General features: G+C 41.8%; 1 protein-coding gene across 2 annotated transcripts; it reads left to right on the forward strand.

Annotated features, from left to right (window-relative positions):
* LOC121179300 (tensin-2-like) lies at positions 1-27,945 on the forward strand. 2 transcript variants are annotated; one of them, XM_041034066.1, is made up of 27 exons: positions 1-368; positions 7,648-7,753; positions 7,912-7,949; positions 17,230-17,262; positions 17,353-17,402; positions 17,576-17,759; positions 18,043-18,093; positions 18,226-18,348; positions 18,452-18,516; positions 19,039-19,122; positions 19,222-19,334; positions 19,529-19,589; positions 19,957-20,032; positions 20,426-20,555; positions 21,252-21,317; positions 21,437-21,553; positions 21,649-22,995; positions 23,134-23,284; positions 23,375-24,240; positions 24,352-24,483; positions 25,757-25,849; positions 26,030-26,107; positions 26,310-26,387; positions 26,591-26,759; positions 26,978-27,046; positions 27,365-27,394; positions 27,595-27,945. In XM_041034066.1, exons 1-27 carry the CDS (start codon positions 246-248, stop codon positions 27,737-27,739), a joined length of 4,578 nt encoding a protein of 1,525 aa, XP_040890000.1. In that variant the 5' UTR covers positions 1-245; the 3' UTR covers positions 27,740-27,945. The 2 variants fall into 2 exon arrangements, with proteins under 2 accessions (XP_040890000.1, XP_040890001.1); XM_041034067.1 differs by lacking the exon at positions 27,365-27,394.

Genomic DNA, 27,945 nt, shown 5'->3' on the forward strand with positions numbered 1-27,945 from the left:
CATCTGGGGTAGATTTCAAGGCAGGACAAGCTGTCAGAGAGAAGGGCAGAGGTGTGAGGAGCCACCGGAGAAGAACATGTTGGAGAAGAAGACATTAAAAACATAAGGAGGCCCTTCAAAAACATGAAGCCGTGAGAGGAGGAAGAGAAGAGGGGACCTTCTGGAGTAAAGCACTTGTCTGGAAGGAGCGGATAAGAGTTGAGGAAATTGAAGATACCAGGCCAAAAAGGGTGCCTGCTGGAAGAATGGGGTGCATTCACAGCACGAGCGCTGACAGGATGAAGAAACATGGACTTGGTACTGACAGCGGAGGAATCCCCGTGAAGGCAGAGCCTGAGGTCCATCCTGAAATCCTCCAGCTCGCTGAGGTAAGAGAGTAACTGCTCTTTGGGGAACTGTAAACATGCTGGTTATACACAGGAGAAATGTGTTGTTCATACTCATTTGCTGAGTCTGTTTGTAGCTTTTATGCACAAGAGAGAACATTTACTACTCTCATCACACTGTAGTTGTCAACCAAAGGAATCCAAAGAATTACCACTACGTTTCCAAATTAGATGAAGCCTGTGCTCCAAAGCAGTTCTGCCTCTCTTACGAAATATTTCTCCTCTCTGTGTTTTTGTCAGCATTAAATAGAACAGAAGCATCTCGTGCCACGCGTGCCTGCATACCAAAGGACAAACATGCATTTAATGGGTTCCTTTTACACCTGCACCACAGGCATGGGTTGCATGTGTGGCTAATGTTTAGATATCAGCCAATGTCAATATTCAGCTGTTATTTTCAACAAATATGAATCATCAGCAATGAGTGAGGGGAAAGAAAAGACACACACAGCAGTGGACGGTCTACTTGATCGCTGTTAATCATGTCCCTCAGGAGTCAAGGTTCAGAGGAAGGAAGTGGTATAAGTTACTGTCCGGTTTCGACCTGCCGTCGGCCTGTCTGCTCGCTCTATTTAGGAACATGTATGGATTTAGGGGCAAGCCGCTTTGCTGCACACGTAAAGCCTCTGGAGGACTTTTATAGAGTCTAAAATAAAAAAGTGTCTGTTGGTTTAGTACCACCAGTACACACTAGAAGGTGTGCGTTCTCACATGTCAGACTAACTCACACTGTGGCATGCTGCAAGTCAAAGTGATAGAACAAAGAACGAAAGAACTCGTTTTAGGAGTGAATGTATTTTGTCCACTGATTTTTTTCTTTTGCTCAGAAATGTCACCAAGCATTGGGACATTTGCTCTGATGTGTGTGTGAACTCTTGGATCTTGGTGGAACAAAAACATTACTCAGATCACATGTGGCTTCAAATCCCCTAAAGTCCTTATTGTGAGTGTCTTTGTAAGTCTCAGTGTGTGTATGTGTGTGTGTGTGTGTGTGTGTGTGTGTGTGTGTGTGTGTGTGTGTGTGTGTCTGACCATGCCAAATTATGATAACATAGTCCCAACTGAAAGGGTGGACTCTGCAGAGGAGAGGAATGAAATATGTCATACATGCAAATTGTCCAGGAATTCTTCTTTAGGTTGTTTGTAATGTCTGTTTTCCTCTTGGTTTCGCTCTCTGCCTCTGTCTCTCTCTCTCTCTCTCTCTCTCTCTCTCTCTCTCTCTCTCTCTCTCTGTCTCTCTGTCTTTCTGTGTCTCTCTTTCTCTTTCTCTCAACACACAAACACACACAGACACACACACTCATTCCCGCACCTATTTTCAGCATTTTCATGGCCGTTTAGAGGTGACAGTCTCTACTAATGCAGGTTATAAATACCCTGCCAGAACTGGAGCATACCCCTGGCTCGCCACCTGCTCCCGTCCCTTCCTAGCTTGATCGTGTGCATGCGTATGTGTGTGTTGGTGTGTGTGTGTGTGTGTGTGTGTGTGTGTGTGTGTGTGTGTGTGTGTGTGTGTGTGTGTGTGTTTGTTACCAAAAGCTAGAGGTTGCGGCTCCTGCTCTCCAGCATGTCATCACTTGTGAGGTGTCAATGAAAAAAACACACACACACACAGACCGAGGTATTTAGTCCAGAGGGGGTGTGTCACTGTACTCTGTATTCATTTACGTGTGTGTGTGTGTGTGTGTGTGTGTGTGTGTGTGTGTGTGTGTGTGTGGGTGTTGCAGCTGTATATTTCTTACCAGTTTAATGCATTAGTACATTCAAAAGTGTGTATATTTCCTTAAATTTATGTTTTGTGCATTCTGACTGAAAAGTTGGCAGCCGCCATTGTCAGGACACTGATATTCAAGGTCATATAACTGTAATGTACTGTAATTTACACTCTTCCAAATTTATGAAACAATAATTTAATGAGACTCTCAGCTTTAGATAACTTTTCCACATTTTCTCCAGCAATGTAAATGAGTTGTTTGGGAATAACACCCTCAAAATGCTCGTGCTGTTCTCACAGTAATAAAAAGCACATGCAGCCACAGTCATAAAGAAATCCATTATGCTTCTGTTGGTGCCTGACCCTCTCCTCATCTCCATGTTAGAAGTGGAAGTGCTTCGGGCTCTCTGCAGTGGTCAGAGATGCTTGGAGAATGACATAGGCTTTGGCTGCAAAAATCTGAATGGGGTGGGGTTCTTTAATACTGCAATGCAATACTGCAACGCTGCTGATAGACATGGGCGCCTCTGGAGACTAAATGTCCGCTCAACCAAAGTTCCTTTTTGCTGGTACTGAGGACATAAAATGGGTGGACACAATATCGTAAACACCAGTAGAGTCTTATTCAGTCTGCATTCAGTCCAAAGTCAAAAATTATTACAAATTTGTACCTCTGGAAAGCTTAAAATGCTCATGTTTATTGAATTACTGTGAATATTATATTTTCCCAGTAGCAGCATTTGCATTCAGCTGTTTAAATAGATTGGATTTTGAGGCACATCTTCTTAATGTTGTGCCCACTCTTACTGTTGCTTTCTCCTTCTGCTCCTCCACTGTTCACTAATGAGAAACAGAGGGAAAGAACAACAACTGGGAAAGAGTGTATACATTTTTCTAAAAAGATGCCCGCACTGTGAGATTCATGAGTAATTTCATTTGTGTCAGTTTTAAATTTCATGTGTCGTTATCTGACAGATGATTACCACAAAATCTGCTTCAAAGAAAGCAGTTATTCATTAAGCTTTCCTACTGCTTTTTTGTGTAGAATATTAAAGGTTGATTGCCAGCTTTTAATCACTCTTTTTATACACACTAAAAAACGTTTCTCAGATTTTTCATACTAAGTTTAAGGTGAAATGTGAGAATAATAAACAACTTTAAGGTGTAAAAATAATTTGTTCATTTGCTCAGAAGTGAAATCCTAAATTTCATTAGCCAGGAGTTCAACTACAGTGTGTTCTCTAAACTTTCAAACTAGAAGGAAATGAAATCAAGGAACCTAATTAGATCTCTGTTTACTATAAGTTCAGATATTTTTAAAGGACAACTGACAGAAATGTCAGGTACAACGCATATAATATTAGTGGGTCTGTATATCATTACAAGGAATGTTATGATTTAATCCTTTCCGGGTGTCTGTCTGGGATTGTCAATACAGTCTTTAATATTAGAAATGGGTTTGTCCTCAGTGTGAGGCTGAGCTGCACTGATACTATTTGTCCACTGAGAGGTGCTCTTGACTCATCCTGATTTTTTTTATTTATTTTTTTTTCATTTTTAACTTGAAACTGACACACTGGCATTAAACGATGAGTAACTGCAGTGAGGTTTCAGCATGGAAGTGATGAAATGGTGTTCATCCAAAATATAATGTTACATTTATTGTCCGAGATGTTTGTCTCTTGAGAGAATTTACAGGATTTTTATGAGAGGTCACTGTGCTCAAAATCATTATGCAGCCAACTTTTAGTTTATTCAGTACTGCTTAGTATTGTCTTAGAGATGTAATTGGATGCATTAGTAAGTTGCCTGGACATCATGTCTCCATAAAAGCCACATTTGTAGTGATTTTATTTGATTGTACTACAACTTGGCTCAGATAGTTGTAGCCACAAAACCCAAATACATGTATAAACATGGAAAAACATTTGTAATTCAGTTGACCCAAAGCAAATGACAAAGGAAAAATCAATTCAATGTGTATTGGTCACATGCCACTCAACTGTGACTTTATAGCTATTGATGTTGTTATGGTATTTTTTAACTCCAATATCACCTTGTCACTCATGCATCACTAATCATTAGACACAATTAAAAAAAAAGCTAATTCTTCATTTTTCTTAATGTAGAAAAAAAAATGATTTTGATCATACTTTACTTTGAGTCTGATCCAACTAACCCCTTATTGTCATTACTGAAAAGTCAGCTTTTTTATCCTAAAAGTGAATTGAGGTCAGGTTTGTGAAGGGACAGCATCTCTGTAGGTCATTACATAAGTCCAATTGATTTCACCTCCAAAATTCAGGAGTTATGCAATAACATTTAAAATGTAAATGTGAGAGGGGGTTGGTGATCCTCTTCTCCCCTCATATGCCCTCTTTTTGTCAGGTTCATTGTCTCTCTTCCTAAATCTCCCAGATACACGCACTCACACTAGTACACACAGACCGAGACCCAGATTCAACACATTAAGCGCATGCCACAGTTTATAGCAGTGACCATTCATCATAACAGCAGAGGACAAATGTCAATAGTCCAATGACTTGTTACTCTGCTGCTTTGATTATAAGATCAATACGTACAGAATAATGGTAATGTGTTCCATCAGTCCCGGTCAGTGACCAAAATAAACACTGTTTTTCCACCTGAGAGGGTTTCAGTTGTTAGATATTACATTACAAATGAATGAATGTACAAGTGAATGTATTATATAACTAATGCCACACCCTGTGTGACTCCCGAACCAAACTGTGGGACATCACACCCTCATTAAAATCAAAATATGGTGTGAGCTTCATGACTGTGCATACTCAGAGCATACACAAGTTATTATGGTTTATGGTATTACTCTCATTATTCTCTTCCACCTATGTAACTCTCTCTACACAGGCTAACAGAATCAGACTGTTTTGAAACAGGAATCCTGATTTTTTTTTTTTTTTTTTTAACCTTTGGGCAGAAACAAGCTGTTTCCCCTCTGCTCTTAGCTTTTTTATGCTATGCTAGTCTTTAGCATAGTTAGCTTTATGCTAACTATCTCCTGGTTGTAGCTACGTATTTACCGCACAGACATGGGAGTGTTATCAATCTTCTCATCTAATTCTCTGCAAGAACACAAATATTTCCCAAAACTTCAAACTAGTAAAGCTTTGATTTGTTGACTGTATAGTTAACGAAGCTGGGGTTTGCACAAGTTGCTTTAATTGTTGATTTAAATGTTGTTGCTTCATAAATTTTCCTGTATCACCTGTAGTGTGTGCAACTGCAAGTGGATTAAAAACACTTGAATTTAATAGACTGAAAAGTAATGGAAAAAACAAGTCAGAAATTATGTTTTGTTAAGGGTTGTGAAGCTGTGTAGTCGAAGCAAATCAGCTGATGTTCACATTATGTAACCATGTTTTATGTAGCTCAAGGTAGGACTACATAAAACATTAATTATACATTTCTATTCATAAAGGATTTAGTGTCCGCTCCACTTGAGAGACACAGCTGTTTTATAATACATCGTGGTTCGGTGAATGAATTTGCTTCCACTCCACAATTCAAGATGGTGAGAAAACCAAGACTGGTGTCAGATTGTCAATAAGTGTGTATTTGTGAGAGTATATCAAAGCTGGTGTGCGTGCCTCACCTCACCTGCCAGAGCTAAAGTCAATGCTGCTCCTGTTTGGGGAAATCCAGGCAACGGAAAAAGCAGAAATACCTGAGCTGAAAAATGTTTTTTTCAAGACCAGAGAAATGCATTGAGCCATTTATCAGGAAAAGAAACACCAGTCTGTGCAGACATGGTGTTTGTGGCCCTCCACTTCTCTCATTGCCTCACAGACACCCCCACACACACACACACACACAGTACAGACACCATTTCCCTCTTGGTGTTTCCAGGCACCTCCTCCCTCTCTCTGCTCAAGGAAAGATTTAATGGTTTAATGTGCTTCACATGCTGTCAGAAGGCGTTATTCTGGGAGGGCGTTACCCTTACTTTATATAAACATCGTCCTATTTCTTTTCACTGGGACAGTTGAGTATTTGTTTATAAAAAGAAATATCCATGGATTATGACTCAGGGTAGAACATTTACTTGCCCTTAGGACGCCAACCCTCACTGGGACTGTGTGCGTGTGTGTCTGTTTCTCTGCATGTGTGTTCATAAACTTTCATTCATTTATACAATATCAGCAGAATTTTTACTTTAACGTTTTAAGAAAGAGATTGAATAGTTAGAGTGAGTCTGTCCGTGTCAGATTTATTTGCCCACAAAAGCTCGTCTCTTGTTTGCACAGCTGCTGTGATGGCCCTGTGTGATACCACCTTGCAGTGTTGAAAGGAAACTTATAGTATGCCTGTCGTCAAGGAGGAGAGACCCCAGCTATCCCTGCCAGACTTAAAGAGACACTAAACTGAGACTATAAATTATTTATATTTTTGGGTAGTCTCACTAAACTTGCCTTAACTTTTGTAAGAAACCTGGTTTCGCCATCTCCTGGTTTGTTTGACTGTTTAGTTACTCTGTTGGCATAAGGCAAAAGATCTGTTCATAAGGTGCACAGTTGACAAGGCTGTAGAGGCTGAAGGCCATTGTATTTAACCAGGCAAGTCATTATTTAAACAATATCTTATTTTTTATTGTTAGCAATGAGAGGCAAAAGGCCTGTTAAACCTTGTATAAGTAAGGGGGAGTATCGTTCTCACAGTGCATGCTCTGTGAGAACATTCTCTGAGGCTAATATAACTAGGCTAGTGTAACAATCCTAACATGCTAATGTTTAGCAGGTGTAGCATTTACATTGTTCTTCATCTTAATTTAGTGTGCTACATGCTAACATTTGCTAATCAGCTCTAAACACAGTGGCAGTAGAGGAAAATTCAAGGGGCACCAAAGTTAGTAGACTTCACCCTTATTCAACCGCCATGAATGTCTGAGCCAAATTTCATGGTAATCTATATGATGAGAAATTTCAATTAAAGGAGATGACTAAAACAATGAACACCAAGTTCATCTATTCATTTACATTTAGTTTGCTTGTGCCCCAGTGGTGCATTAGAAGGGAGCTGGTAGCACAGAAAACTGCTTATTTTTCATCATCTTCGCTGCCCCACAGACTGAGACAGAATAAGGACAAGTTAGAAGATGAGACAACAGGATGCCTTAAAACACAGCGTGATATGACAGGTGTTTTTAGCAGAGGAAGCTGATCAGCGCTCATGCTGGTGTGTCACTGAACCAGCGCACATTTGTACTGACAGCAGCCACACAGGGGACAGTGAACGTCCGGTTCTTCAAGTTGGAGCAAAGCTGAGATCAAATGCCTTAAGAGGCACAGAGAAAACTGCTCAAACAGAAAATGTCACCACTACACGCTTAGTATGAAGTGCATGCCATCTTGAGGGCATGCACTTCAGACTGCTCAAGGCTTTTGACTTTTCTGAACATCTTCCTCTGACTTCTTTCGAGCAGTAGCATTTATTGTTTTCAACTCTTGACTGAATGCTTTTATGCACCGCATGAGTGATCGGATTTCACTCTCCTCTTTGTGTCTGCAGCTCACCGAAGCTGGGAGCCACACCTTCACAGAGAAGAGCTTCAAGAGGAGACGGGTGTGTGATGTATGCAAACAGAACATCAACAACCCCGGGGCTTTCTGCAAGGGTGAGTCCACGGCTCAGTCAGGTCAGGCAGCAGGCCCAGAGATGGAAGTGGCAAGCACTAATACACACCTAGAACTGATGAGCTCACCCTTACTGGCTTTTCTCTCTGTAAAAGCAGATTTTCAGAGTAAAACATGTACCTCTCCCTACTGTTTGCAGAATGCAAAGTCGCAGTTCACAAGACATGTGAAGCCAAGGTAAGCCTCATATTACTTTCTTTCTCTCCTGGACAAACCGTGCTCCTGTGTCAGAGGTTGTTGGGCAGCAATGCTAATGTGATGTGAGACTTAAGTGGAGTAAGCCATGTGCACTGACCTAGATGTCTGGTTAAAGAAGGCCTCCCCCTGAACTGCAACCATCCAGGTTGCTATGAGTAATTCAGTCATGTGATAACATGGCATAGCAGGAGCTCCTGAGTGTCCTCAAGCACCCAGGTAGTTTCTGTGTCTTGTTCAAAGTGACTCTTATAAGAGTGACTCTAAAAAGTGACTCTAATACAGCTTGTTTTGTAGCATTTGTTCTTATTAAAGTATAATATATTTTATAAAATACACCAGTACTCATCAGTACTGGTGAGGGGAGTGCTCTCAAGATGATCAGTAGGGGGCAGCAGTGAGCTGTGAGCTGTCTAGGTGGTCTGTATGTGCAGAGAGGGGTCAGAGGAGGAGAAAGCACAAGAGGCACTTCAGGGAGATGGCACATTGCAAATAAATGCTGTCTCCTTGTTAGCCTGTTTAAAATCAGTCTCTGTGTGTTTCTGGTACCAAGGAAGTCAAATACTCTGAGGCTAAATGGTGTTTGAACTGGGTGGGGACAACTGGGAGCTCTCTGATCACAGTAAATACACTTTCTAATGCATGGATAAAAGCACTCATATAGCAGAGCAGTCTTAAAGGAATAGTTTGACATTTTGAGAAATGTGCCTTATTAGTGTTCAGTGAGATGCTAGCTTAGCTTAGCATAAAGACTGGAAACATGGGGAAACAGCTAGCCTGTCCATAGATAACAAACTCTAAAACTATAAGAGTGATCTAAATCTTCTCATCTAACTTCGTGTTGACAGGTAAAGGTACTAAATCATGAAATTCAGTTTGTTCTGCAAACAAGCAAAAGAGAATTTATTTCAATAAATTCAGCTTGTGTCTGTAGTTTTGGTTTTGACACTAGAATTGATCATTTCCTCTGGAAAATGACTGAAACATGACTGATTGTATTAGAAAAAGCTAAATTATCTTGGTCCTCAGGTAGATTATTTTCACTTGTTTTTCACTTGTTTCAGGATTTGTAACTCAAGATCTGTTGCATCTCTTTTCTATCTACTGATCATTCCATATTTGCAGCAGTACTGTCAGGGCATCATGACTTTGACGTTTGACACTGCATACTATTCACATATCACATATGAGCTGTGTGGCTTATTGCCTAACATGAAAAAAATATAATTATATATTATAAATATAAAATTAAAGATATAAAAGAGAAAACTGTCATTACAATAATGTAGCATCATATTGACATATTTCAAGAACAACGGAGATCAACTGCATAACTATTAAATGCACAGCATCACTGGTAAAAGTCAGGTGTTGCTGCCAGTCCCTGAGAATCAAGGACAAATTTTGTTTCCTGTCACCATTTTGCAATAACATTGAATAGTCTAACATCATAATATTTGTGATTGAGGAATCAGGGAAACAGTTTTCTCCACATGCAGTTGCCGTCATAGATCAGGCAGCAATGCAAAAGATTATGTTTTCAATAAGGGTCCTAATCTTTGTAGTTTATGCACCAGGAGTGAACTCTTTCATTTTAAGAGGACATGTTTGCGCTGTGTAAGAGAAGCACTCTCTCTGTCCGCAGCCTGTGTCAAACCACTGGTAGTAGCTGCCTCTGCTCTCATGTGACTCCGCTCACAGCAGCTCAGTATCACACAGCACTGATTGAGCTCATAACCTTGCTGTAACTGCAATGTTGTGCCTCACTGTCCAACAGCACAAACAAACAGTACATTTGTACTCTCACCGTCACGCAGAGGGACCCATTGCCTTTATTCCTCAGCTCTACACAAACACACACATGCAGACACACACACCGTAATGGTGTGCGACTGGGCACTACCAGCTGTTGTGCCTTAGCAGCATGTATTAAAAGAGGATTATTATTTTTATCATACCCGTCCCCCTGGTCACCACGCCGATAGCCAAAAACAACTCTTGGTGGCTGCAGCAGAGGCAGGCGCCTTGGACAAGAGTGGACATCATCACACAGGACGATGATCAATCTGGATATGAGAAGTCTGAATGGGTAAATATAGAAAATAACAAGAGTGCCATAGATGCCTTCCAGTGAGTGATCGGTGGGAGGACACAAATAAGCAAGAAGCAGCTGGGGAGGCAGACTGCGTGTCTGTCTGTCTGTGTGTGTCTGTCTGTGTGTGTGTGTGTGTGTGTGTTATCAGTCCCATTTTGGGGTATTCATAAATAAAGGGGAAGACTGGGCTGTACACTGGTGTATGTCACGCTATCTCTCTTCTGTATATTTCTTCTATGTGCCTTCTCAAAGGTCAGCATATTGCTTCCTTTCTTTCTCATTTCTTTCATCTCTTGCATCTCACTGTCATCACCTTTTCTTTTTTTTCTTACCTTTAGTCTCTAGATTTCTCCTTTTCCTGGTGTTTCATACTCACACTTATAGCTTATCCCACCTTCTGTGACTTTTTTTTTTCTTGTCAAATTATTCTTTCATCAGTGTGTTGTGCCATCTCAGTACCATTTCCATAACAATCACCACTGAAGTTCCAGTTTTTTTCTTGTATCCTTTGTGCATCATCGCTCTGTTTGTCTGTCTTGTCAACACTATCTCCGTCTAACTCTGCCTCTTTGTCCTGTTGCCACTTTTATTCTGCCTCTTGTCATCTCTCTCTCATCCTCAGGCTACAGAAAAGGTCAGTGGACATCAGCACCCTGGGACTTTGCGGGGCTGCCCAGTGTCTACATGTGGAGTATTGACGTGTGTGTGTGTGTGAGTGCACAGGCAAGGGAAAGCACTTGCGCAGTTGATGTGCTTTAATGTCTCTGTGCGTACGACACAGGCAGAGTGAGAGGGGAAAGTTAGACTGCGCTGCCGGCACAGTGGGAGCGTGTGTGTGTTATCGTGAGAGAGGGAGGGAGGTAAAGTGAGTCGGTGAGAGAGAGCGAGCAGAGAGTTTGTAAGAAAGAGAGAGAGAGGGAGGTGGTGTATCACACTCTACAGACAGGACTGCTCAGAGGCAGAGGGAAAGACTGAAGCTGCTTGTTGAGAGGTAAAAACACTCTGCGCTGTATTTACTGAGTAAAGCTTTGGGTTTAGTTTATTCATATATATTCACCACGTCAGTTTTGACTTCTCATGTATTTTTATTTTCTACTGAGTAGCAATCTAACATCCTTAAACCCTTTCCACGGCGTTTGGTCCGATAACGCAGCATGTGATTGTGCATATTATTCCATTAAAGCTGTAGCCAGGGTGCTCTTGCTTTGCCCAGAAAGAGGATTTCACGTAGTGTGATTAAAGCAAGTGCAGAAAATGAACTGAAGACTCCTGCTGTGACCTACAAAAAAAATAGACTGATTTTAATTTTTAAAACCAGAGGGTGAACTCATAAGATTTACTATTTAATGAGATAGTTGTCACCAGGCGATGGTTAGTAGATTATGGACGCTGTACCAACAACCCTTTGCTATACAGCACTACACATGCCTGTAAATGTGAGATTTTCTAAAACTTGCAGCCAAGCTGTGTCGGGCTGATTTTTGGCATTGATTCAGTGTCACAGTGCAGGAAAATGCTGTATTTACTGTATTTATTTGGTTATTTCAAGACTGTGTAAACATCTGTATATGTTTTGTATAGACAACAATCTCTGACCATAGGGCACCTGACAGAGACTAATGGCTGCACTGGAGACCCAGTCAGCTGTCCTAACATCATCTGATGGGTGCTAATGTTGCGTAGTGAAATACAGATGGTCACAGTGTCTGCTCATACACACCAGCTGTACCGCTAATGTTTCATGCTGACTTATGAATTGATATAGCGATTATGATGCTATAAGGCTTGTGTAATGGGCAAGTGTTATACACAGTAATGTTGTCAGTTTGTCCTAATTAGTGCCAGAGGGGCTGGAACAGATAGACAACGTTTCCTGTAAAGCTGCAAGCCTCTTTTGCAAATTCAAATTCAACAAATGCATATGCGGCCCAGATGTTGTGAGGATCTGTGGCTTCTCTCCTATCAGGTCATGTCTTGAGCCAGTCATGTTTTTCAGCCTTTTCTGTTTGTGTCTCTCCATGGGGGACAGAGTGGACATGCTGTCCTGAGGTAGCTCAGTGCGGATCAATGGGAAGGTAGAAACATGGAAGTTGATGGAGATTTAAAAAAAAAAAAAAAAAAAGGAATAAAAATTCAGTAGGATGGTGTTTGAAGTAAATGTTGTGCAAAGAAAGTCCTGTCAGATGAACATCTGTGTAACTAAAGGTGGAGACATATTACTGTCACACTGTTGTTACCATTTATAACCATCACTGGCAAGATGTACTGTGTACAGATAATTAACATGGCTAATTTAATTTTACTACCTTATTTGCCTTATCAATAATAAAATATTAAAAAGGCAGTGCACACACACACACACACACACACACACACACACACACACACACACACACACACACAGATGCATGCACATTGTGTTTATATTTACCTATTGCTTCTCATTTCCTGAGAGACTAAGTGATGGATGAACAGAACGGCTGGTTTAATATTCCAGGAATTACACAGTTCCTATGTTCAGCAGAGTCATAACAATACATTTAAAACGAATCTGAGCTCAGTCAGTGTCATTTATAACATATTTCTTTTGATGGTTGTACACAGTAGGTTCTAATACATTTGGATGTTGGCTTCAATTATTGGGTGTTAAATGTTATTGAGCAAAGTGCAAAGGACCAAATACAAGTGAATGTTAGTTTATCATGGCCCTGCTGCTGCTAGAGTAGAGGCAAGTGGACCTGTGAGATGACTGATGGACAAATAGACAAAATGAGCCCTTAAGTGTTCTGAGAGACGTATGATCTAAAATAAGGAGCTCTATCAAAATAGCTCTGTGAAATCTCTCTGCTCTGTGTCAGTGGTCAGGAGGTATGTTCAGCTGTTGACATCTCCCTCCCATTCAGCGCTCGCTCTCGCTTTCTGTCTGTTTGCCTCTCCTCTTTCCTCTTCCCGTCTTCCTGATATCTTTTTCTTTTTTTCTACTAAGCTCCGTCTATCTTTCTGCTCCCCAGACAGTTTGCTGCTTTGAGCCCTTGTTCGTGCTTCCTCTCGTTCCCCTCGATGGGCGATGCTTATCGAGATATTCTTTGTCATCTGATGTTGTTTATTCAGGGAGAGCACATACTTGTATCTCACGGCAGGGATGATTATGGTTATCCTGTCCCCAGGCACTGAAAGTCGAGAGGGAGAGGGTGTGAGGTAGTAGCAAAGGGGAATGACAGGCAGTCGGGGGGTAGGAGATGAAGACATGAGGGATCAAAGGTGAGGAAGAAAGGAAGAGAAGTAGAGTGATAATGAGGCAAGAAATAGAGGGAATGCCATCCTTTCATGTGAGGCCTTATAAATCACGACCACTCCTAAATTTGCACTCTGCTGCCCTTGGTAGAATGTGAAGTCTGCGCAAAAAAAAAAAAAAAAAAAGCCTCAGAGTTTGATTTTGCTTTCATTTGACTTTGGCATTAGTGTCTTTTTGTGAGACTATGGAACTTGGAACAAGCCGTGGTTATTTTAGCTTTTCCAGTTTCAAATGGGAAAGCTTACTCACTTCTCCCTCTCCGCAGCATGAGTTCAGCTCTGAGTTAGCTGTCAGAATGAAAGTCACTCCTCCTGGATGGCACACTGACGCCTGTGTCTCAAACACTCACATTTATCTCCCGCTTCCTTGTAACTGACTCAGCAGCTCCGGCAGATCTCTGTGTTGGATTTCCTCTCCCTGGAATAGGAGTGATGATTCAAGATGTGGCAGTGAAAACTTTTCAGCTCCGTGCCACAGCCAGTGTGTTGTGGAGCGGATTTACAGTCGTGAAGCTCTTAAAGTTAGATCCACTGCTACACTCTGAAGGTTAAATGGAGATTAATGATCATATCGGGCTGTACATGTCAGAAAAGAGTGAAAACCCCAGATGATGTCTTCACAAAATAGTTGCACATTTTGCGAAATACACATATTCACTGTCCCCGTTTCCTGTCTTTATGCTAAACTAAGCTAAGCTAACTGTCCGCCGGTAGTAGCTTCAACTTTATGCCATCTCCAGGGACTGACTGAGAGTTTCTATTTGGTTTGCTTTGTTCATCATGAAACACTTTACATTTATCAAGCAACAGCTGTGTCCAGCCTTTATGCAAAGTGTGGCATTAATCTTCTCATCAAACTCCTGGCAAAAAAAAAAAAAGAAAATGAATTTCAATTGCTTGTTTAGTCCAAGAACTGACATCCCAAAAGCCAAAGATAACAGAGAAAAGCAGTAAATCCTCACATTTGATAAAATGAACTTTTGCTTGGTAAAGGAATGAAAAGTGTACTTGGTGTACAAGGCAAAGTAAAACACTGAACACAGCAGGCATCCAGCCCCCTCACAGTCAGTACGTCCCTGAGGGTGGGATCGAGTGCTGTCATTGGCACCTCAGTAAATGCTCGCTGATGAACAAGACAAACTGAACCAGATGGCTCCATTCCCAGTGGCTCCGGCGTACAGTCCACATGCATTAATGAAGACCCTGAGGCTGGCAGAGCTACCAAAGACACGTGTATACACTCTGCATGCGTGCGTATGTGTGAACCTAGGTTGACCAGCGCTGACATCCTGTTGCAAATTGCTTCCTGTTGACTCTGCTGTCTTCCTCCTCTGCCTTTATGCTGCATGTCGGTGCTCTCTGCCTTTAGGTTCAACCCCAGTCTTCTTTTGTGCGCATGTTTGTGTTTATACATGCTTGCGCGTGTATGTTATGTCTGTATCCTACTGTTCCTTCCTGGAGCCACCACCACTTTATCCACTTAACTACCATTATTAAACCTATTAAGAGAAGAGTTCTGCCCTATGGCTGAATCTCTCTTTCATTTCCTACCGTAGGTTTCAGAACATGTTTATAATCTGTCCCTGTGCACTCACACAGGAAAGTACAGATTAGTAGCATGTAGGACAGAAAGTGGACAAAGCTGATCGACTCAGGTTCAACTTGTCCAGACCTCATTCGATATCCAAGAAATCTTTGATATTAACAAACATCTAAGCATTAGTGCCGAAGATTGGCTGTCAGCCCGTGCAAAAATAATCACATAACAACATGATCTTGTCAGTTCAGCAGCTGCATATTTTGCCGTGTGGTAACCAATTACAGCCCTTTTCTCCTTTCACTCCTCCTTTTACTCATTCCTCTGCAGATCACATGCCTGTGTATGTCCTTTCTCTGTGACCCCTCTCCATTTTGTGTGTCTCATGAAATAAAAATAAAAGCTAGTATTTAAAATATTTTTGATTTTTTTTTTTTTTAAAGAAACCTAATAAATCAAATGTAATGTTCTAGGTGTCCATCTTGGAAATGTACAATAACATGAACTGAAGATGGATGATTAGTTCTTTCTCTCTAGAGAATAACTAAGAAATATTTATTTAATTGTGAAAGAGATTTTTAAACTGATTCAGAACTTCCCAAGTTGACATTAGTTCTTAGTTGATAAGAATGCAATACAGTACTATGGATGTACCTCCTCCAGACTGCTTTGACCACCCAAAGGAAATCAGCTGCCATTTTTTTCATTGTAAGTCATGTTAATATATAACACATCTATATAATCAATGTTTCTTTCTGAGAAGTTGCACATTGATTATGATGCATAATTTGCAGAAGTGGTCAAATTAATTCATCAGTGGTTGCCTCAGTTTTACCACAACAATGTCATGTTGGTGTTGCTGACATGATGAAGTGATATGATGAAGACATGCAGCGATTCTGTGCCTACTGAAGAATGACAAAAACAAATCAGCTTTGACTGTCATGGACTGTCAGTGGAAATCAAATAACCTCAGAATTAAATTCCTCTGGAGCTGGAACTGAAACACATACTTGATGATCACTTGTAATGAACATTATGTTTTTTGGGGGTTTTTTGTTTTTTAAATCCAAGTTACAGCAGGGACAGTTTACAAAGTAGTCCCTGAAACTGATTCAGTATCTACACCTACAGGTATAAAATCAGTCTAAACTGTAGCATAATGTGTTTCTGCATAGCTGCTGTTGTTTTCCTGGGAGTGTTTCACTTGCAGATCATTGTGATTGTCAGGTATTTGACTTGTAAACCTGCTGCCTGACACCTGTCAGCACTGGCCAGCACTCAGCCACAGAGGGCAGCTCAACTGTCAATCAGGGTGATTGAGATAGTTCAAAGGTCAAAAGCTGACAGGGTGTCACCTGCCAAGGTCTGCAGTTAGAGCCCATACACGTAGCTGTGTCGTAACACTGAATGTTTGCGTACCATTTCTTGGCTCATTTCTTTAATTTTTTGTCCTGGTGTCATTTGTCACCCTGTTGTGTTTAATCAAGTGATGCGATTTGAATGATAAATTACTTCATCTCATGACACCATCAGTTCTGGGTCAACTGTTATCATCCTAATAAACAATCCAGAACAGAAGAAGCTACACAAACCTGTTCAGGTCTATTTGTACAGTAGTGGCTGTAGTCTGTTTGCATGACCTCAGCCTCCCTCTCTCTGTATACGTGTGTTTGTGGTTTTGGCAAGATACTGTTGGCTCACCAGCAGCTCAAGGACTGCACACCACATGTAGTCTTCCCCCAGTAAAATGTATCTGTCTCTATCCACTCCCTCTTCTTTATTAGGCAAAAAAAAAAAACACAATCAATCATTTTTATTGCATATTTCTCTTTAGAATGGGCCATTCTGCTTATTCAACTACCTGGTCAGCACAATAAAAAGTCAATACAATGTCCTCAAGTTCTATACATTTTTGTAGACATGAAGGTATGTAGGTGCTTGTCAAGGTTTGTGTCTACGTGTATACATCTGTGTGTGTACCAGTTTGCTTGTGTGTTTGTTTGTGTGTGTGTGTCTGACATAATGCGTCACTAGCTCATCATGGGAAACAGCCAAATCCGTACTGACATCCTCTTCCTCAAACCAGCTGCTGCAGATGACAGGAGGAGAGTGAGAATGAGTCTTACTGTCCTCTCCATCAGCTCTTCATCCCCCCGCCATCCTTCCATCTCTTCATCTGCACTGCTGGAGCAGGACCAAGAGCTTTAAACCAAGCACATGACTTGGCATGTGCTGGTTCATTCCCAGTGTGCTTGCGTGTCTGTATATGCACATATGGTTCTGTGACTGCTGCTGCAAAAAAAAAAACTAACCTAATGTCCCTTTGCTTTCAGGTGACTCCCACCTGCACCTCAACACCAGATCTGGTAAGTCTGTACATTTACTTGTTTTATATTATGTAATGCAATCAATCATTGTAATTGCAGTACAGTTACTCTTTTATGGTTGTTTCTCAGAACGGTTCCACTAAATCAACATCACAGAAGAAGAGAGGCTCCTTACCAAGGTAAGACAAATCCCACATCGAGACAGAAGAAAATGATATTTGATATGTTAAATGGACACAGACAAATAAAAAAATTAAGTAAAGTCAACATTAAGGACGTAAACCATTCACTATCTTAATCGTCTAATGGCTGTTTTGGCTACACTGAAAGAATGCATTCTCACAATGTCCAGGAGTAAAAGTGTGGAACAAGTGATGGAGCATGTGATGGAGCGCCACTACGATTTTGACCTCACCTACATCACAGAGAGGATCATCTCTGTCTTCTTCCTGCCAGACCTGGAGGAGCAGCGGTACCGCAGAAACCTACAGGAAGTGGCCTCCATGCTAAAATCAAAACACCAAGACAAGTTTCTGGTTAGTAATAAAACTTTAATCGTAACACATATAAACTTACTGTTGTAATTTGTTTTCTAAAAGGACAGAATAATTGTGAGTCAAATTTTGATAATGGCTGCTATTAAAGGTTTTATTGAAACAAATTAAAATGGTTTTATTTGTATGTTTGTGTAACTATCCAGAATGGTTATTGCTTTCAGTCCTTATATGTGATGGATAGGGACTATTAAACTACTAAATCTTACCTCCCAGTTTTCTGGAAAAAAAATTCTGATATCTTACGTATCTCTGCCTTTTCCAGCTACTGAATTTATCGGAGAAGAGACATGACATCACCAGACTTAACCAAAAGGTACATGTACTGATGTCTCTCTGAAACACATCACACATAGCTTAGGCTACTGAGACATAAATTCTGTAAGGGATAATGTTGTATTTTCAAAGTTAATAGAAAGGTTTGACTTTGTCTTCCCATGCGGTTTAGGTTCAGGACTACGGCTGGCCTGATCTTCACGCCCCACCTTTGGACAGGATCTGTGCCATCTGTAAAGCCATGGAGACCTGGCTGACCTCTGACCCCAGCAACGTAGTGGTCCTCCACTGCAGGGTTTGTGCAGCCTGAATCCACATCTGTTTGCTTTCATTGTTAAATTTTTAAAACAATGGGGGAAAAAACATTTTCATAGTCACTTTGATTTGTGTTCTGACAGGGAAACAAAGGGAAGACGGGGGTCATTGTGGCAGCCTACATGCACTACAGCAAGATATCTGCTGGGTAATCTGCATTATCATTACCAATGTAACAAGGCACATGCAATACCAACATTATGTAAAGATCAATTATCCATGTTGTCTTGACAACTACTTACAACACCTTTGTGTCTCAGTAGTTTCTTTTTTCTTTTATATTTTGTTGTCATTGTGGCCAAAAGCATATTTGAATAGTTTCAGTGATAGCTTGGTCAGTGTTATCACTGTAGGGCTGGAACTAACAGTTAGCAGCAGATTTTTTTTTTTTCAATTAATTGTTTTGTCTTTATAATGCCTGAAAAAAGTGCCCAAAGATATTCAGTTTACTTCACAGAAGACAAATATTATAAATATTGCAAATATTTAATTTGAGAATCTGGACTTAATTTTATTTTTTTATTGATCTATTTATTTTTGGTATTTTTGCTTGAAATAACTATTTGTGTGTTTATGCAATTATCAAATTGATGATTTATTGATCAACTAATCAATTAATCAGCTAATCATTTCACGTCTCATATTACTACACTTCTGGGTGTGTCCACAGAGCAGACCAGGCTCTCACCACACTGGCCATGAGGAAGTTCTGTGAAGACAAAGTCAGCTCTTCCCTACAGCCCTCACAGAACAGGTCTGACTCCCTCATGAATCGATTTCTTTCCTCCCCTCCCATATGTCACTTCTTGTATTGCTGCTGTCATCCCATAAATTCCTCCCCTCATTTCTTCAGGTACATCTACTACTTTGGCGGTCTGTTGTCAGGTTCCATCAAAATGAACAGCAGTCCTCTGTTCCTCCACCAGATCCTCGTTCCCTCACTACCGAACTTCCAGACTGGAGGAGGTCAGTTTCACACATACAAATAATGGTATAATAGATTGCAGAGCTGTAATGGCAACTGTGAGCTTTGAATAGTGAACAGAAAGTGCTTTACAATGTCAAAGGCAAAAAAGAAAACAAAAAAAACAATAGAGCCTTTGTCTGCACACTCTCCCCCTTTTTACTGCTGTTAGCCTCACTTCTTTCTGTATTTGCAGGTTTCTATCCCTTCCTGAAAATCTACCAGTCTCTACAGCTGGTCTACACCTCAGGCGTCTAGTAAGTACATGGTCAGTTGTCTAGTTGTACCTCTGGGTTTTCAGCTCACCTCCTGCGGGTAGACGTCTTTCCTTCCCTCTGTCCGCTCTGACAGATGTTGTCTATACAGGCCAGTGTCTGTGTTTAGGTGTAGGCTGGGCTGTGTTTATGTTAAAGTTAAAGTTGTTTACGAGTGTTTTACCCAACTGAGACATGTTTTTGACTGGTTTTATGTATGGTTCTATGGCTGTTGTCTTTGTGTGTGTGTGTGTGTGTGTGTGTGTGTGTGTGTGTGTGTGTGTGTGTGTGTGTGTGTGTGTGTGTGTGTGTGTGTGTGTGTGTGTGTTTGTGTGTGTGTGTGTGTGTGTGTGTGTGTGTATGTGTCCAGTGATCCTCAAAGCTCCAGGGCGAGGAAGTTGTGTGTGACTATGGAGCCAGCGCTATTATTAAAGGGAGACATTATGGTGAGAAACAGCTCGTCATGAACTGCATAACACTAATTGAAATACTATACACTGCTGCAATACTTGCAGTACACCAACTGCTGTTATGTTTGTTGTAGTCAGTTTCTTGCACTCCTGCAGACTATGAACACGCGTGCTTCATTGCATGTCTTGCATGTCTCTTTGAGAGGGTAAATACATTAAAAACCCTTGGCCTCCTAGACAAACATGCTTACTTTACATATCTCAGAGGGTAATAGGCTGTCACAGCAGCAGCACACACTGAGGATATGCGATCCAAACAAAGCTAAGGAAAATTACATTTACTATTTTATCACACTAGCCATAATTAAGTCTACTAAATGAGTTTTATTATTTGCATCACCCTCTTACTACTCTCATCCTTTTCCGCAGGTGAAGTGCTACCACCGGAGGAGTCGAGCAGCAGAGAGAGAGGTGGTCTTCAGAGTCCAGTTTCACACCTGCACTGTTCATGGAGCCCAGCTGTGGTTTGGCAAGACTGAACTGGACTTGGCCTGCACAGGTATAAAAACAGACTCAACAGTTTTCCTGGAAATGCATGGACTACCAAGTAAGAGTGATTTTCAATCTCTGTACTCTTGGACAAAGGCATTGAGAGAAGGGTAATTAAAACTATGGCAGTGTGGTTGTTTAGACTATCCTGCTGCTGTGCTACACTAAAAATCTGTATATGTTGTAAACATATCAGTGAACAAAATGGAAGCCTTCTGCTGTATATTTCCACTGCTACCTTGAAACTGTTTACAAGACTGTATAATTCAAGACCTACTTATTCTTTAGTCCATTGTAGTGTTTGTGTGTATTTTGAAACAAATAGCAAATGACGGTGTCAGTTTAGATGAAACAGAAATGCTTGTACATGGCTCAGTAAGCAGCAGTCTCATGACAGTTGCTCTAAGTGCTACATGCTGACGCATGCATACAATGTATAAATAATATTACCCATACTCATGCATGAAAGTAAAAAGAAAGCTCATCTGAGATAGTACATTTCTTTGAAGTGTTATGCTCTGTTTACTTTAGCCATACTCCGTCTTATCGTCCTATTTATTTCCATTATGGAAAGTGAGAGCAAGTATCTATTTATTAACTTTGGGTTTTCTACTTCACAGATCAGACTTCCTTGTGAATGTTTTTATCACTCTTTGTAGTTACAGTCTGGATATTTTAGTTTGCCTTTATGTCTGTCTTTCTGAAGATGACAGGTTCCCTCCTGACGCTACAGTCGAATTTATCTTCTCCAATGGGCCAGAGAAAATGAAAGGTGAATATTATCAGCTGCCTGTCTCGCACTGCATCTTGTAGTGCATTTTGTGCTCCTAATCCCTTCCTTTTTTTTTTTACATTTTTATATGCTTCAAATTAAAATGCCTGCCTTCCAAGGTCGAGAATACCGCAAGAACGATGCCTCTATCAAAGTGGACTATAACACCTCAGACCCTGTGGTCAGATGGGATTCTTATGAAAACTTCAACCTGCACCACCAAGACAGCATGGAAAGTAAGAAACATTTACACACACAGGTGTAAAAAGTAAGCTTTGCATTAAGCGGGTAAATCAAACATCACATCCCACCCCCTTCTCCTTTCTACTAGATATCTCTCATACGAGGGGCCCTCTGGACGGCAGTCTCTACGCACAGGTGAGGAAGCGACGTGGGCCAGGCTCGACTGCCTCAGCAGCATCTCCCAATGGATGCCTCACAGGCAGCCCAACAGTGAAGCCACAAACTCCCTGCCAGCCCCAGCCGCCCACCTACAGCAGTGATTCCAGTCGTTCCTCAGCTCCCACTGATCATCTGCAAGACGGGGAAGACAGAGCAAGAGAGAAGACAAGAGGGAAAGAAAAGGATAGGGAGACGGCGATTTTAGATGATGGAGACCTCTCAAGTCCAGGGGGTTTGAGGCGAGAACATTCATGTTGTGGTCGGGCAGGTGCAAATTGTGGCGATGTGGGATGGGAGAGGGAGAGAGGGCCCTGCCTTTCTAATGGTCACTGTCTCGGACGTTGTAACAGCATTAAAAATCATCCAAAAAGCCAAACTCTGCCTGCTTTACCATCCAAATCTGTGTCCCCTCCTCCAAATTCAGCTCATATGGAACTTTGCCATCGCCATAGTGCCCATCCTTTACCAGAGTTACCGTGGGAACGTCCGCCCCCACCTCCACCTCCACCGCTGCCCTGTCTCCACAGGCCATACTACCCTTATTCTACCCCTGAACACGCACACCCACACAGCCACTCCCTCCCAGCCTCAAACAGACTCTGCACTGGGGAGGAGTGTCACCTCTTCCATTATTCCAGCCACAGCCCATCCTCTCATGTCTCCCATCAGTCCCTGCCCTCTAGCCCTTACAGGGAAATGTTCTTCGGCTCTCCAACACCGTCCTCTGGTTGCCCCTGTCGGGACTGCTCCAGCAGGCGAGAGCACCAATCAGCCTCTGTCAGAACATTCCACCCATTACACCCAGAACAACTGGAAAACCCACACTGGTCCCCAGGAGCAGGGGTACAACGAGCAAGAGAGGCGCCTCCACTCTGGGAAAGTGAAAATCCGTGGGAGGTGGTGAGGGAGGCCGAGTTCTGGCAGTGCAAATCAGCCATACCTTCTTTTCGGGTGTACCCCTCCTCTTTGGATCAGGGTCCAAACCCAGAGCAGCCTAGATTTGCCCTTGGACCTCACCAGAGCTACCATAGCCCCCAGTCTCTGTTGGATGTGCGGGATGGAGCCAGCAGTGGGTACCATACCCCTCCACCACCCCGCCACTCCTGCCCCTGCTCTCCTTATCAGTCATCACCAGCTGAGAGCCATGAGAGCCGGGGTTATGCCTCAGGATACCACTCTGGATCGGCCTCGCCTCTGCCCACTAGTAGCCCGTCTCCTGGGAAAGGCAGGCTGCCCGAGACGCCCTCTAGATCCAGAGAACAACAGCATGCTGAAGGTGAATGATGGACACAATGGGAATTGCTTTGGGGGTTTTTTACATTGAAATAACATGTTAGTTACTTCTTGTATCACTTATTTTTCTGATTGTTTTGTTATAAATGAACCTTGTCTTATTTTATCTCACTTCTCAAAGTGGAAAAGGCCAAAACGAATGTGGAGGATGACATATCCCAGGGTTCAGAGGGTAAATCGGACTCTAATGGCCAGTCAAGCACCCCTGGACTGGACTCTGATCATGACTACACACTTATTGGTAGCATCAGCCCCACACACACTGAAGACAGGTGGGTGAAACTTTTATTTCGTTTACATCTACTAATGTTGAAACTAAAACCATGTGTATAATATCTTATTGTTTTATATTTTGTCCTCAGTGTTACTGCTGATAGCCCTCCTCAAAGCCAAGAAACCTCCACACAGCTAAAATCCAACACAAATAGCAACAACACTATCACACCAGTACCATCAGAAACACAAACCCAAACTTCCAACATATCCATAAACTCTACACAACCATCAAGTGAGCAGAGTTTGAGTTCTGATCGAAAGACGAGTGAAGCCAAGACCACAGGAAGTGTTGAAGGATCTAACCAATCACATGCTTCAAGTTATGCTGCTGTCATTATCACCCCAGTCCAAGTGCAACTCAATGGTTCTGCCCTTCCCAGCGATACCCCATCCGACAGCAGCAGAAGTATAACCATGAACCCTTTTGCCTCCCCCAGTTCTAGCCCTTCTCCCACTTCCCCAAATTCTCCTATTGACTCCCCAGAGGTGAAGTCCTCTCCCCAGCACTCCCCATTGGCTCCAGACACAGCAGGGTACAGACTGACTCCAGACAGGGACAGCTCAGCTGACAACAAACCTCCATCACCTGTGCCCGACGGATATCACACACCCACATTTCCATTAGCATCCTATTACTACCCATTACTAAACGTCCCCCATGTCCCATACACGGGATACACTGCAGTCACCATCCCCGCTATCCAGCCACCGCTCCCTGAGAAGAAACGCCTTTCCTCCACCGGAGGATCTCTGAACGGACACAACTCTCTTCTCAGAGTCTCCTCAGCTCCTTCCCCCTCGCACCACGTTACTTTCTCCCCTACTCTGGGAGAACAGAGACGAGGGTCTGCACAGTCGAGCTATAAAGAGGAGGCAGACATCAGGGTTAATGCTAAGTTTGTCCAGGATAGCTCCAAGTACTGGTACAAACCAGGCATCTCTAGAGACCAAGGTGAGGATTGTATGCAAATGCAATGTTTGTATTTATCATTACCATGTAATCCAGTCTTCTCTCATTTCCCACCACAACACTCTCACTCTCACTATGTCCTCCTTACCATAGCTATAGCTGTGTTAAAGGACAAGGAGCCAGGAACGTTCCTCATCAGAGACAGTAACTCCTTCCAAGGGGCCTACGGTCTGGCCCTCAAAGTGGCCACCCCTCCTCCCAATGCCAACATCACTGGCAGCAAAGGTATCCATTATGAATGTGGTGTTGATGAATTTCAATGAGCTGGCTGCCATCAGGCCTTTTAATACATGTCACAGTAGGAAAAGCACAGGTGTAAACAATAAAATGAATAATGGCTGAATTCCATTTAGCTGCTTCAGTTTCAGAGACCTGGCATTGTTACTGCTGGCTCACTGTCACAGTGTCATGGCACACTGGGACATTTGAATAGAACAGAGCCATTGTTAAAGTTATTAGTAACGCCTTTGCTTTTCCCACAATGACAAGTCAGAATGCCTGCTGTGAAAAAGGCCTGTGGCAGGTGTCTTTCTTGGCACCAGTGAAATTACATCATACTCCCATTCAGCAAACTATATTTAGAAATGTGACGCCAGTACCTCAATGGCTGACACATAATTTTCATTCAACTACGGAGTCTGCTTTATCACCCAAAATGACAGCAAAGTGGTTTGAGAGGAAGATACTAGCCAGCAAGTAAATGTAGAAAATCACAAAAAAACAACAACTAGATTAATTACAATACAGATTCTAAGCCTGTGTGACTACTTGTAGTAGTACTTGCCTGTAGTTTCTGATCCAATCAATGTTTAATTTCCCTTACCTTGTTAATTTGCATTTATGCTGTTATAATGAAGATGAGAAATAAAACATAAACCATACACCAACTCTCATACTTGAGTTTACGTCTATGTTTTAGTTGAGAACAACTGTATCATTAATTCAGTGTAATTCAGAATTAAGCACTGCTTTCATACTGTTGTCAAATTTAAGACACAGGCACAAAAGTGTTTTTTAACCATATCTCTTCTTCTGCATTCCTGTGTATATATCTTTGTTTTTGCTGCAAGGACAACAACTGTTGGTGATGGATCATAAGTTTTCATGTATCTCTGTTCTTTTTGGTCCAGGAATGAAATGAAAAACAAAAATGAGGCACAGTTGTTATCAAAGGAGGCAGACTAGTGCGGACTAGATAGACTGATGCGTATGAACTGATGAAGCCCCTTGGATAAGAGGCGAAACGTCTTCCCAGACAAACATATGTCCAGTTGCCTTCGATTCAATTTTCAAAGAGAGAACTATGACCTGGATGAATGAGAACATTCACAGACAAAGGAGGCAGGAACAATATAGTTTTCATAAGTCCAGAGTAAACAGAATCATGTATGTTTTGTTTTGTTCACGCAGCCTTATAGAATATGTTCTTCAGCAAGACAGTCGGAAACATTTTTCATCATCGCTCCCTCCCTTCTCACCCTCCTCTCCTCTTTCCCAGGGGATCCTCTGGAACAGCTGGTGAGACACTTCCTCATCGAGACTGGGCCACGGGGAGTGAAGATCAAGGGCTGTCAGAACGAATCTTATTTCGGTCAGTTATGTGGTAGACACAACTGTCATAGTATGTTTCACATATTTAGTTATGTACGAGATACTAAAACTGATAGAAAAATAGTTTTTTTTCTTCTGTACCAGTTGCCTATGATCTTTACTGTCATAGTCATAATCTGTTTTACCTATTTCCTCTTTCTGTCTTCTTCTTCTGTCTCAGGAAGTTTATCTGCTCTGGTGTACCAGCATTCAATTACTCCCATCTCTCTACCCTGTGCCCTTCACATCCCAGAAAAAGGTAAAAACCAATATCATTACATTTATGTCCTAATTTTTACAACAAAAATATAAATATTCACCTCAAATGACTTATATCTGTTATTAGAGAACAAATAAATGACTACTCATCTAAGACTAGTAGGTTATACAGTTGCAGTGCAGTTGCAGACTGGATCCTTAATAATGTAGATGTTATGCAACTGAAGCCTGTGATGTTTCAGATCTGGTGGGGGAGCTTCAGGAGATGCAGAGTGCAACAAACACCAGCACAGCAGCTGACCTCCTCAAACAGGGAGCAGGTATTACATGGGCTTGTTTTGCTTTTGCGTGATTCTGTTCTATGAACGTCCACAGAGGATGAATCACGTCAAGCAGTCGTTGCAGTTCTTTCTTTCGAGCAGCAGAGACTGCTCAAGCATCATATTTTCATAGCACTGACCCATGAGAACACATACCGTATGTTTCTGTTAATCCATGTTTTCTCGTCTCTTTTATGAACCAGCCTGCAACGTGCTCTACCTGAACTCTGTGGAAACTGAATCGCTGACGGGGCCGGAGGCAGTTTCCAGGGCAACCAAGTGCACGCTGACTCTGAGTCCACGTCCAGTGGCAACAGTGGTCCACTTTAAAGTGTCCTCTCAGGGGATCACTCTAACAGACAGCAAAAGAAGGTGCGTCTTAGACACTAAAGTCTTACCTATTAGCAACAGTATCACACTTTTAATTCAGTGGGTATAACTTGTGATTTTATTAAAAAGTGGTATTTGTTATTGTGTCAGATTTCTGATGCATGACTCAGTATGTGCATCCGTTTGAGAGAAAACTCTCCTGGGAGGTTCTTAAAACTAATGCCAAAGACAAATGAGTTATATTGTTTGTGTTTACACAGGCTATTTTTCAGGAGACACTACCCAATCAACAGTGTCACGTTCAGCAGCCTTGACCCACAAGACCAGAGGTGGGTTGCTGAGACAAATAGAAATACAAACACAGACAAATAAATAAAAAGCTATATGTGCTTGAACATGTTAGTGCTGATTATCTTCACCAAAAGCGGTGATAAACGTGTGCTTGCTGCTGCTGCACAAATACTTCTTGTATTGGCTTGTATTTCAAAAATATAAGCTCTCTCTGTGATTTGCTTGTCTGCTTTTTTTTTACTCTGAGAGGTGAATGAGCAGTGCTAGTCATTGCCCAGTCTCGTAAAACAGTCTCCATGTCCTTGTTATTCATGTCTTCCTACATTTTGTCTGTCTCTGTTTGTGTACTGCTTCAGGTGGACTAATTCTGATAGCACATCAAGCAAGTAAGTGCTTGTGTCACTGTGTTTTTCTCGTTGAGTGATACCACCGACTGGTACATTGGGCTACTTTGCATGGCAATTAATCAATCAGATTTGTTACTCTGACTTGTTGAGAAAAAACACTGGGTTTCTTTCAGCGTCAGTCATTGTCGTCGTCTTTGCTCTCCAGAGTTTTGACTCGTCTCGTCTCCTTTTTGCTGCAGGATGTTTGGTTTTGTGGCCAGGCGAACGGGCAGTGCCACAGAGAACGTGTGTCACCTATTTGCAGAGATGGACCCCGAGCAGCCAGCTGTGGCCATCGTCAACTTTATCAACAAAGTGATGCTGGGACCACAGCTACGTAGATGAGAGAGCAGAATTAGACAACTCTGGATTATTGGGGAGAGATATTATAAGAGATATAATATTATAGATAAATATAATGATTATAGCATATTTTTTAATGAAGTGTGTGTGTAACTACATTTACACTTGCATTTGTGCAGGTGGCATCACTGTGCCCGGCTGTATGACTGTTTTTATAAGTGAATTCTGTTCTGATAGATCACTGCTCC

This window comes from Toxotes jaculatrix, chromosome 3 (genome assembly GCF_017976425.1).
Source record: "Toxotes jaculatrix isolate fToxJac2 chromosome 3, fToxJac2.pri, whole genome shotgun sequence".
Lineage (NCBI taxonomy): Eukaryota > Metazoa > Chordata > Actinopteri > Toxotidae > Toxotes > Toxotes jaculatrix.